The 12,626-nt window shown below is 44.0% G+C and overlaps 1 protein-coding gene across 6 annotated transcripts in view; it reads left to right on the forward strand.

Annotated features, from left to right (window-relative positions):
- Positions 1 to 12,626, forward strand: part of LOC106561286 (casein kinase I) — a 62,796-nt gene that overhangs the window by 36,018 nt on the left and 14,152 nt on the right. For all 6 annotated transcript variants that reach the window (XM_014125072.3, XM_014125073.3, XM_014125071.3 and 3 more), the window contains exons 5-9: positions 2,133 to 2,284; positions 2,413 to 2,647; positions 8,437 to 8,522; positions 8,894 to 8,978; positions 12,476 to 12,624. In XM_014125072.3, coding sequence (XP_013980547.1) covers positions 2,133 to 2,284; positions 2,413 to 2,647; positions 8,437 to 8,522; positions 8,894 to 8,978; positions 12,476 to 12,624 — 707 coding nt within the window. The remainder of the gene's footprint in view (positions 1 to 2,132; positions 2,285 to 2,412; positions 2,648 to 8,436; positions 8,523 to 8,893; positions 8,979 to 12,475; positions 12,625 to 12,626) is intronic.

The following is a 12,626-nucleotide window of genomic DNA, read 5'->3' on the forward strand; positions in this document are numbered from 1 at the left end:
CCATATGTGTTATTTCATAGTTTTGATGTCTTCACTATTATTCTACAATGTAGAAAATAGTAAAAAGTAACCCTTGAGTGAGTAGGTGTGTCAACTTTTGACTGGTACTAATATAATTATTTTTTTTGTACACTTTGTAATGTTTTTTTTCTTCACCCCAAACATTTTTGGGGTTTCGTATCTCAGGAGGCTATGGCATCTTTTTGGTGCTCTTATGCTATCTAGTTAGCTAGCCTCTATTGTCCAAAAAACTTCCAATCTTTTTTGTGACCAGGATGCAAAATAGGTTAACAATGGCAGTCATTTAGTTTGCTGGATCAACCTAAGCCCAGTGTCAACAGAGCTGCCATGTTTTTTTTCCGAATGGATGACCTCACCTTGAAGTGTATCAGAATTCACAACCGCATGAGGAATCATTCATTTTCCTGGTGTTTGAAGCATTTCAGTGATGTCCTCCTGAAGCACTCTTTTAAGTAACATTTAAGTTATAAGGAACTTTTAGCCTAGACACAACGATTTGTGACTAAAATGTGCTAGGTCGGGGATATATCTGAAATCCACCCTCGCTCCTGTACTACTGATAAACGCACAAGCTCATCCACTGTACTCGTCCAGAGGCTTTTTTGAGAGGGCAAAGCGCTCATTTTGTTGCTGGGCTCAGCTCGTTCAAGAAACCTCACACCATTGATGTTATTGTCAGGTTGTAATCCCAACAGATTTATCCACTCTAGAATTCCCAAATTGTATCCCTCCACCCCATGCATTTATCAGCTTGCCGCAAGCTTCTGTGTTATTAATCGGTTTTAGCAGAAATTCTCCTCTACTGTCGAATTGTTTTGCGCTACTGGCTATGGAAAATGGAGGCTCTCGTTGAGTTTCATGACCCTTGTTATTAGCTTCCCCAGGTTCCTCTGGGCAGCATCCCTCTCTGTTCCTCCTGAGATGGATTCAGCAGATGGCCTCCAATGGCTGCAACATACAATTCAGTACAACACTCTGCGACATGACAAACCCCAACCAAACAGCTTGGGCCTTCTTTAGATGCCACCTGTGAAGTGCTGAGACGAGCAGTAGTTGTCACATGCAGGACTTGTGCAAATTATTAGGACAAACTACATTTAATAAATATATAAACGCAACATGTGAAGTGTTGGTCCCGTGTTTCATGAGCCAAAATAAAACATACCAAAGATTTTTCATATGCACAAAAAGCGTTTTCCTCTCAAATGTTCTGTAGAAATTTGTTTACATCCCTATTAGTGAGCATTTCTCCTTTGCCAAGACGTGTGTGGCATATCAAGAAGCTGATTAAACAGCATGATCATTACACAGGTGCACTTTGTGCTGGGGACAATACAAGGCTACTCAAAAATGTGTAGTTTTGTCACACAACACAATGCCACAGATGTCTCATTTTAAGGGAGTGCACAATTGGCATGCTGACTGCAGGAATGTCCACCAGAGCTGTTGCCAGAGAATTTAATGTTATATTCTCTACCATAACCCGTTTCCAATGTTTTAGAGAATTTGGCAGTACATCCAACCGGCCTCACAACCGCAGACCATGTGTATGGCATCGTGTGGGCGAGCGGTTTGCTGATATCAACTTTGTAAACAGAGTGCCCCGTGGTGGCAGTGGGGTTATGGTATGGGTAGGCATAAGCTACCAGCAACGAACACAATTGCATTTTATCTATGCCAATTTGAATGCACAAAAATTCCATGACGAGATCCTGAGGTCCATTTGTGAGGACCATTTTTTGTTTTTTAAGCCATCTTTGACCAACAGATGCATATCTGTATTCCCAGTCATGTGAAATCCATTGATTAGGGCCTAATGAATTTATTTGACAGATTTTCCTCATATGAACTGTAACTCAGTAAAATCTTTGAAATTGTTGCCTGTTGTGTATTATATTTTTGTTCAGTATAATTACAGGTAGAGCGTCAAATGGGCATGTGAAGTCTACTGCCACGCCCTCACGCATATCCCCCCAAAAATATGGAACATCCTGCATAATCTGAACTCCAAATTATGCTTATCATATGATTATCAACTGATAAGTGGATTCAGTTTAAATGAACTTCTCTCTAAAAAAAATTCCCTCATTCCATCTATCGTTCTTTCTCAGCGGAGGGTCTTCCTCAGGTCTTCTACTTTGGGCCTTGTGGGAAATACAATGCCATGGTGTTAGAGCTGCTGGGTCCCAGTCTAGAAGACCTCTTTGACCTCTGTGACAGGACCTTCTCTCTTAAGACCGTTTTGATGATGGCTATTCAGCTGGTAAGTTCAGTTAGCATCCAAATGACGAAGAATCTTGTTTTCATTAATTATGTGTCTGTTCTGATTGTATTTGCCAGTGTGTCCACTTGTGCATCTGTTTGACTGTCACACACTTCTCCACTCCTCAGCTCTCCCGGATTGAGTACGTCCACTCCAAGAACCTCATCTACCGAGACGTGAAGCCAGAGAACTTCCTCATCGGGCGGCAGGGGCACAAGCAGGAGCACATCATCCACATAATCGACTTTGGCCTGGCCAAAGAGTACATCGACCCCGAGACCAAAAAACACATCCCCTACAGGGAACACAAGAGCCTCACAGGGACCGCCCGCTACATGTCTATCAACACCCACTTAGGAAAAGGTAGGGCTACAGTACTACTCCCCTCTACCACACAACTTAACTTGTCGCCTCAACTTCCCAGAGTGGTACTTACATGGATACAGTATAGGCTGCTCTTTCATATTTTATTGGTTGAACTCTCCAATTTGAAAGGCATTGCCTTTTGAGATTTTTGTGACCTGTGTACATACAGTGCATACGGAAAGCATTCAGACCCCTGGACTTTTCCCACATTTTGTTACATTATAGCTTTATTCTAAAATTGGTGAGATTTTTTTTTTATTTAATCAATCTACACACAATACCCCATAATGATAAAGTAAAAACTGTTTTTTAGGAATGTGTGCAAATGAATTACAAATAAAAAAACAGATTATTTTTACTTAAGTATTCAGACCCTTTGCTATGAGACTCGAAATTGAGCTCAAGTGCATCCTGTTTCCATTGATCATCCTTGAGATGTTTCTACAACTTGATTGGTCCACCTGTGGTAAATTCAATTGATTGGTCATGATTTGGAAAGGCACACACCTGTCTATATAAGGTCCAACAGTTGACAGTGCATGTCAGAGCAAAAACCAAGCCATGAGGTTGAAGGAATTGTCAGTAGAGCGCCGAGACAGGATTGTGTCGAGGCACAGACCTGGGGAGGGTACCAAAACATTTCTGCAGCATTGAAGATCCCCAAGAACAAAGTGGCCTCCAGCATTCTTAAATTGGAGAAGTTTGGAACCACCAAGACTCTTCTTAGACCTGGCCAAACCTGAGAAATCAGGGGAGAAGGGCCTTGGTCAGAGAGGTGACCAAGAACACAATGGTCACTCTGACAGAGCTCCAGAGTTCCTCTGTGGAGATGGGAGAACCTTCCAGAAGGGCAACGATCTCTGCAGCACTCCACCAATCAGGCCTTTTTGGTAGATCGGAAGCCACTCCTCAGTAAAAGGCACATGACGGCCCGCTTGGACTTTGCCAAAAGGCACCTGAAGGACTCTGACTATGAGAAACAAGTTTCTCTGGTCTGATGAAACCAAGACTGAACTCTCTGGCCTGAATGCCAAGTGTTACGTCTGGAGGAAACCTGGCACAATCCCTACGGTGAATCGTGGTGGTGACAGCATCATGCTGTGGGGATGTGTTTCAGCGGCAGGAACTGGGAGGCTAGTCAGGATCGAGGGAAAGATGAACTGAGCAAAGTGCAGAGGTCCTTGATGAAAACCTGCTCCAGAGCGCTCAGGACTTCAGTCTGGGGCGAAGGTTCACCTTCCAATAGGACAATGACCCTAAGCACACAGCCGAGACAACACAGGAGTGGCTTCCCGATCAAACATCTCTGGAGAGACCTGAAAATAGCTGTACAGCGATGCTCCCCATCCAACATGACAGAGCTTAAGAGGATCTGCAGAGAAGAATGGGAGAAACTCCCCAAATACAGGTTTGCCAAGCTTGTAGTGTCATACCTAGGGTTGCAATATTCCAGGAACTTAAATAAATTACATTGTTTTCCTGAAATCCTGGTTGGCGGTTTCCCGGTATCAGGAAGGAGTGAGGAAATCTGAAATCCTCCGACCAGGATTTTTGGAAAACCAGAGAATTTATTGAAAGTTCCTGGAATTTTGCAACCCATGTCATACCCAAGAAGACTCGAGGCTGTAATCACTGCCAAAGGTGCTTCAACAAAGTATTCTGTAAAGGGTCTGAATATTTGTTTTTCATTTATTTTTATTTTATTTGCACACAAACTGTTTTTGCTTTGTCATTATGGGGTATTGTGTGTAGATTGATGCGGGATGAAAAAAAATAAATTTGCATAATAATATTGAATACATAAAAACTAAGAAATTACAGCTATGGAATCATGTAGTAACCAAAAAAGTGTTCAACAAATCAAAATATATTTTATTTTTGAGATTCTTTAAAGTAGCCACCCTTTGCCTTGATGACAGCTCTGATATTTTGAAATGGCGTCCACTTCTAGGCCGAGTTACTGTCATGTTAAATGTTCTCCATTCGTCAATTATTGGCCTCACAGTGGACTGATGGAGCTCAAATCTTTTTTAGATTATTTTATGGCCTTTCCCAGACTGATGTGCTCTCACTATCCTTGTCCTGATGTCCTCTGAGATCTCCTTTCCTCTCGGGATGGTGTGCTTTGAATTCACCTGGATGGGTAACACCAAGCTGACCAGGTTTCTTATCTCTATTTATCCGAGTCCCACTCAAACTCTTTCCTAACGATCTCTCCTTTGATTGGTTCATTTGGTACCCAATTATTTACCCAACTTCTTCTGTTTAAGAATGATGGAGGCTACTGTGTTCTTGGGGACCTTCAATGCTGCAAACAGTTTTTGGTAACCTTCCCCAGATCTATGCCTTCACACAATCCTGTCTCGGAGCTCTACGGGCAATTCCTTCGACCTCATGGCTTGGTTGTTGCTCTGACAAGCACTGTCAACTGTGGGACCTTATATAGACAGATGTGTGCCTTTCCAAATCATGTCCAATCAGTCGAATTTAACAAAGGTGAACTCCAAGTTGTAGAAACATCTCTCAAGGATGATCAATGGAAACAGGTTGTACCTGAGCTCAATTTTGAGTCTCATAGCAAAGGGTCTGAATACTTATGTAAATAAGGTATTTCTTTTTTTATCTTTAATACATTTGGAAACATTTCTAAAAACCTGTTTTCTTTATGGGGTATTGTGTGTAGATTAAGGATTTTTTTTATTTAATCGATTTTAGAATAAGGCTGTATCGTAACAATGTGGGAAAAGTCAAGGGGTCTGAGTACTTTCCGAATGGCACTGTGTATATAAACTCAAAACGCAAAAAAAGTAACGTCCCTTTTTCAGGACCCTGTCTTTCGAAGATAATTCGTAAAAATACAAATATCTTCACAGATCTTCATTGTAAAGGGTTTAAACACTGTTTCCCATGCTTGTTCAATGAACCATGAACATGCACCTGTGGAACAGTCGTTAAGACACTAAAAGCTTACAGACAGTAGGCAATTATGGTCACAGTTATGAAAATTTAGGACACTAAAAGAGGCCTTTCTACTGACTCTGAAAAACACCAAAAGAAAGATGCCCAGGGTCCCTGCTCATCTGCATGAACGCGCCATGGGCATGCTGCAAGGAGGAATGAGGACTGCAGATGTGGCCAGGGCAATAAATTGTATTGTCCGTACTGTGAGACCCCTAAGACAGCGCTACAGGGAGACCAGATGGACAGCTGATCGTCCTCGCAGTGGAAGACCACGTGTAATAACACCTGCACAGGATCGGTACATCCGAACATCACACCTGCGGAACAGGTACAGGATGGTAACAACAACTGCCCGAGTTGCATAAGGAATGCACAATCCCTCCATCAGTGCTCAGACTGTCCGCAATAGGCTGAGAGAGGCTGGACTGAGGGCTTGTAGGCCTGTTGTAAGGCAGGTCCTCATCAGACATCACTGGAAACAATGTCGCCTATGGGCACAAGCCCACTGTCGCTGGACCAGACAGGACTGGCAAAAAGTGCTCTTCACTGACGAGTCGAGGTTTTGTCTCACCAGGGGTGATGGTCGGATTTGCATTTATCATCGAGGGAATGAGCGTTACACCGAGGCCTGTACTCTGGAGCGGGATCGATTTGGAGATGGAGGGTCCGTCATGGTCTGGGGCGGTGTGTCACAGCATCATCGGACTGAGCTTTTTGTCATTGCTGGCAATCTCAACGCTATGCGTTACAGGGAAGACATCGTCCTCCCTCATGTGGTACTCATCCTGACATGACCCTCCAGCATGACAATGCCACCAGCCATACTGCTTGTTCTGTGCGTGATTTCCTGCAAGACAGGAATGTCAGTGTTCTGCCATGGCCAGCGAAGAGCCCGGCTCTCAATCCCTTTGTGCACGTCTGGGACCTGTTGGATCGGAGGGTGAGGGCTAGGGCCATTCACCCCAGAAATGTCTGGGATCTTGCAGGTGCCTCGGAGGAAGAGTGGGGTAACATCACGCAGCAAGAACTGGCAAATCTGGTGCAGTCCATGAGGAGGAAATGCACTGCAGTACTTAATGCAGCTGGTGGCCACACCAGATAGTGACTGTTACTTTTGATTTTTGACCCCGCCCCCCCTCCCCTTTTGTTCAGGAACACATTATTCAATTTATGTTAGTCACATGTCTGTGGAACTTGTTCAGTGTGTCTGTTGAATCTTATGTTCATACAAATATTTACACATGTTAAGTTTGTTGAAAATAAACGCAGTTGACTGTGAGAGGATGTTTCTTTTTTTGCTGAGTTTTAGATAGATATACAGTACCTGTCAAAAGTTTGGGCACACCTACTCAGACATAAAGACACAAACTATGAAATAACACACATGGAATCATGTAGTAACCAAAAAAGTGTATATTTTATATTTCAGATTCTTCAAAGTAGGCACTCTTTGCCTTGATGACAGTTTTGCACACTTGGCATTTTCTCAACCAGCTTCATGCATTTCAATTAACTGGTGTGCCTTGTTAAAAGTACATTTTGGGGAATTTATTTTCTTAATGCGTTTGAGCCACTTGTCCTGTGACAAGGTAGGGGTGGTATACAGAAGATGGCCCTATTTAGTAAAATAACAAGTCCATATTATTGCATGAACAGCTCAGATAAGCCAAGAATAAAGACAGTCCATTACTTTTAAGACATGAAGGTCAGTCATCTGGAAAATTGCAAGAACTTTGAAAGATTCTTCCTGCAGTTGCAAAAACCATCAAGCGCCATGATGAAACTGGCTCATGAGGACCGCCACAGGAAAGGAAGATGCAGCGTTACCTCTGCTGCAGAGGATAAGTTCATTAGAGTTACCAGCCTCAGAAATGGCTGCCCAAATAAATGCTTCAGAGTTTAAGTAACAGACACATCTCAACATCAACTGTTCAGAGGGGACTGCGGGAATCAGGCCTTCATGGTTGAATTGCTGCCAAGAAACCACTACTAAAGGACACCAATAAGAAGAAGAGACTTGCTTGAGCCAAGGAACACGAGCAATGGACAGTAGACCGGTGGAAATCTGTCCTTTGGTCTGATGAGTCCAAATTTGAGATTTTTGGTTCCAACCGCTGTGTTTTTGTGAGACGCAGTGTAGGTGAACGGATGATCTCTGCATGTGTGGTTCCAACCGTTAAGCATGGAGATGTCATGGTGTGGGGATACTTTGCTGGTGACACTGTCAATGATTTATTTATAATTCAAGGCACACTTAACCACCATGGTTACCACAGCTTTCAGCAGCAATACGCCATCCCTTCTGGTTTGTGCTTAGTGGCACTATAATTTGTTTTTCAATAGGACAATGACCTATCACACCTCCAGGCTGTGGAAGGGCTATTTGACCAAGATGGAGTGCTGCATCAGATGACCTGGCCTCCACAATCACCCGACCTCAACCCAATTGAGATAGTTTGGGATGAGTTGGACTGCAGAGTGAAGGAAAAGCAGCCAACAAGTGATCAGCATATGTGGGAAATCCTTCAAGACTGTTGGAAAAGCATTCCAGGTGAAGATGGTTGAGAGAATGCCAAGTGTGTGCAAAGCTGTCAAGGCAAAGAGTGGCTACTTTGAAGAATCTTAAATATACTAAATGATTCCATGTGTGTTATTTCCTAGTTTTGATGTCTTCACTATTATTCTTCATTTGTAGAAAATGGTACAAATAAACTTTTGACTTGTGGAGGGGTGTGTGTGGAGCGAGCCCTCCAACACAGGAGTATGGTAGATGGGCTATATATCGGTCACAGCTGAAAACGGACACCCCTCCCTTTTTGTTTCAGAGCAAAGTCGACGGGATGACCTGGAAGCCCTGGGCCACATGTTCATGTATTTCCTACGAGGGAGTCTGCCGTGGCAAGGACTCAAGGTAGGGGAGCTAGGCATGATGTCAGCTGGGTCATGTTCAGTAGGCACAAAATGGGGAAGTACAAAATGGATAGGTACTATCTGAGCTCGTCCAATAAGAAATGCTTGTTTTTGGTTTTTTGTTGCGAAGCATTTTGCTATGTTGTGACCTTATAATGAACTTTACCCAGATGTTAGGAGTGTGATGCGCTACTATTTGTGATTCAAGGAGGGAGAGAGAGAAGGAATGTTTACCTAAAGGAAGCACAGGAGCAATAAAGTGGGTGAATGAAAGACTGGCTAGGAGGAGGGAAAGCGAAATGTAACATTGGGGTGAAGGGAGAAAATATGGCAAAAGTGTGTTTGGACTCAATTTGTGCCTTCTACCTACAGGCTGACACCCTGAAAGAGCGATACCAGAAGATTGGCGACACCAAGCGCAACACTCCCATCGAGGTCCTCTGTGAAAGCTTTCCAGGTATTGTGCCAATCTTCCACTCTGACGCTAGTGCATGCCTTTTGAAATGGTTACATTTCCTAGAACACACACTTTGCACTGCATGTTATGGCAGTTAATAATCGCAATAGAATAATCAAGAGCGAGCTGGACTTAGAAATGGGCTTAAGTTAGCAGAAGATGCTTCTTGAAGGACAGACGCATTGGAGAGTAAATGAAAGAGCATGTATTTGCAAGACACCACGTTTCCATCCAACCTTTTCATACGGATGAATTTAGCTGTCGCATGAAAAAAGTCACAACTGGGCTGATGGAAACAGGAACTGCCGGTTCAATTTTAGAAATGCCAACAGACAATTTGTTCGTTTTACATGGTGGTATCTTTTTGGGGCGGTAAAAATTAATTATACGAGAAATGTGCAAATATTGATATAATAACCATCATATCGAAGTAGTCACACAATATGTTGTGTGGTCCTCCCACTACGACTCGGGAAAGCAGTTTATTAGGCTACAGATGAGAACTTTGAGAATACGTTATGAGAACTTCACAGGGTGTGAATGTGTAAGGTGATGAGCTTGATGCTCATTTTCCAATAAATAGCGAGGGTCTTATTCTGGTGACATGATGATTGATGCTTGGCTGCCGTTTGACAGATACAAATAATATTGCTCTGATTCATAATAATCTCATAATGTAGGTAGCCTACCTGCACTGTATCTGCGAGCTGTTGGCTAAAGAGCATGTGCCAAAACCAGAGTCGGCACATTTGCTATATAAATCCAATTTGATTTGTCACATGCGCCGAATACAACAGGTGTAGACCTTACAGTGAAATGCTTACTTACAAGCCCTTAACCAACAATGCAGTTTTAAGAAAATAACAAAAAAAAGTAATAGATAAGAATAACAAATAATTAAAGAGCAGCAGTAAATAACAATAGCGGGGCTATATACAGGGGGTACCGGTACAGAGTCAATGTGCGGGGACACCAGTGTCAAGGTAATATGTACATGAAGGTAGAGTTATTAAAATGACTATGCATAGATAATAAACCGAGAGTAACAGCAGTGTAAAAGAGGGGAGGGGGCAATGCAAATAGTCTGGGTAGCCATTTGTTTAATTGTTCAGCAGTCTTATGGCTTGGGGGTAGAAGCTGTTTAGAAGCTTCTGGGACCTATACTTGGCAGTATAGGTCCCAGGGTGAGAACAGTCTATGAATCGGGTGGCTGGAGTCTTGGACTATTTTTACGGCTTGGCCCCGGTGATGTACTGGGCCGTACGCACTACCCTCTGTAATGCCTTGCGGTCGGAGGCCGAGCAGTTGCTTTACCAGGCAGTGATGCAACCCGTTAGGATGCTCTCGATGGTGCAGCTGTAAAACCTTTTGAGGATCTGAGGACCCAGGCCAAATCTTTTCAGTCTCCTGAGGGGGAATAGGTTTTGTCGTGCCCTCTTCACAACTGTCTTGGTGTGCTTGGATCATGTTAGTTTGTTGGTGACATGAATGTCAAGGAACTTGAAGCTCTCAACCTGCTCCACTACAGCCCCGTCGATGAGAATGGGGACGTGCTCGGTCCTCCTTTTCCTGTAGTCAGCAATCATCACCTTTTGTCTTGGTCACGTTGAGGGAGAGATTGTTGTCCTTGCACCACACGGTCAGATCTCTGACCTCCTCCCTATAGGTGGTCTCAACGGTGATCAGGCCTAGCATTGCTGTGTCATCGGCAAAGTTAATTCTGGTGTTGGAGTCGTCCCTGGCCATGGAGTAATGCGTGAACAGGGAGTACAGGAGGGGACTGAGCATGCACTCCTGAGGGGCCCCTGAGTTGAGGATCAGTGTTGCGGATGTGGTGTTACCTACCCATTCCACCTGGGGGCAGCCCGTCAGGAAGTCCAGGATCCAGTTGCAGAGGGAGGTGTTTAGTCCCAGGGTCCTTAGCTTAGTGATGCGCTATGAGGGCACTATGGTGTTGAACACTGAGCTGTAATCAATGAATAGCATTCTCACATAGGTGTTCCTTTTGTCTAGGTGTGAATGGGCAGTGTGGAGTGCAATAGAGATTGCATGATCTGTTGGGGCGGTATGCAAATGTTGGGTCTAGTGTTTCTGGGATAATGGTGTTGATGTGAACCAGTGTTTTAAAGCATTTCATGGTTACAGGCGTGAGTGCTACAGGTCGGTAGTCATTTAGGCACGTTACCTTAGTGTTCTTGGGCACAGGGACTATGGTGGTCTGCTTGAAACATGTTGGTATTACAGACTCAGACAGGGAGAGGTTGAAAATGTCAGTGAAGACACTTGCATGCTGGGAGTACACGTCCTGGTAATCCGTCTGGCCCTGTGGCCTTGTGAATGTTGACCTGTTTAAAGGTCTTACTCACATCGGCTGCAGAAAGCGTGATCACACAGTCGCCCAGAACAGCTGATGCTCTCACGCATGTTTCAGTGTTACTTGCCTTGAAGCAAGCATAGAAGTTGTTTAGCTTGTGTTACTGGTCAGCTCTTGGCTGTGCTTCCCTTTTGTAGTCTGTAATAATTTGCAAGCCCTGCCACATCCGACGTGCGTTGGCTCCGATGTAGTACGATTCGATCTTAGTCCTGTACTGACGCTTTGCCTGTTTGATGGTTCGTCGGAGGGCGCAGCGGGATTTCTTATAAGCTTCCGGGTTAGAGTCCTGCTCCTTGAAAGTGGCAGCGCTAACCTTCAGCTCAGTCCGAATGTTGCCTGTAATCCATGGCTTCTGGTTGGGGTATGTACGTACAGTCACTGTGGGGACAACGTCATCGATGCACTTATTGATAAAGCCAGTGACTGATGTGGTCTACTCCTCAATGCCATTGTAAGAATCCCGGAACATATTCCAGTCTGTGCTAGAAAAACAGTCCTGTAGTTTAGCATCTGCTTCATCTGACCACTTTTTTATAGGCCGAGTTACTGGTGCATCCTGCTTTAATTTTTGCTTGTAAGCAGGAATCAGGAGGATCAAATTATGGTCAGATTTGCCAAATGGAGGGTGAGGGAGAGCTTTGTACGCTTCTCTGTGTGGAGTAAGGTGGTCTAGGATTTTTTCCCTCTGGTTGCACATTTAACGTGCCGATAGAAATGAGGTAAAACTGATTTAAATTTCCCTGAATTAAAGTCCCCGGCCACTAGGAGCGCCGCCTCTGGATGAGCATTTTCCTGTTTGCTTATGGCGGTATACAGCTTATTGAGTGCGGTTTTTGTGCCAGCATCGGTCTGTGGTGGTATGTAGACAGCTATGAAAAATACAGATGAAAACTAAGTAGATAGTGTGTTCTACAGTTTATCATGAGATACTTTACCTCAGGCGAGCAAAACCTCGAGACTTCCTTAGATAACGTGCACAAGCTGTTTACAAATAAAGCAGCAGTTTTTGTGACAAACCATCAGTAGAGGGGAAAATGCGGCCTTAGTGCACTCAATTGTCAGGTATGACTAGATGGACCTCTTGTTTTGCCTGAACCATGTTGACTGTGTTGTCCCATTGTAGAAGAGATGGCCACCTACCTGCGCTACGTGCGGCGGTTGGACTTCTTTGAGAAGCCCGACTACGAGTATTTGAGGACTCTGTTCACCGAGCTGCTTGAGCGCAAAGGATACACCTTTGACTACACCTACGACTGGGATGGCAGACCGATTGT

Source organism: Salmo salar, chromosome 10, assembly GCF_965601325.2.
Source record: "Salmo salar chromosome 10, fSalSal1, whole genome shotgun sequence".
NCBI lineage: Eukaryota > Metazoa > Chordata > Actinopteri > Salmoniformes > Salmonidae > Salmo > Salmo salar.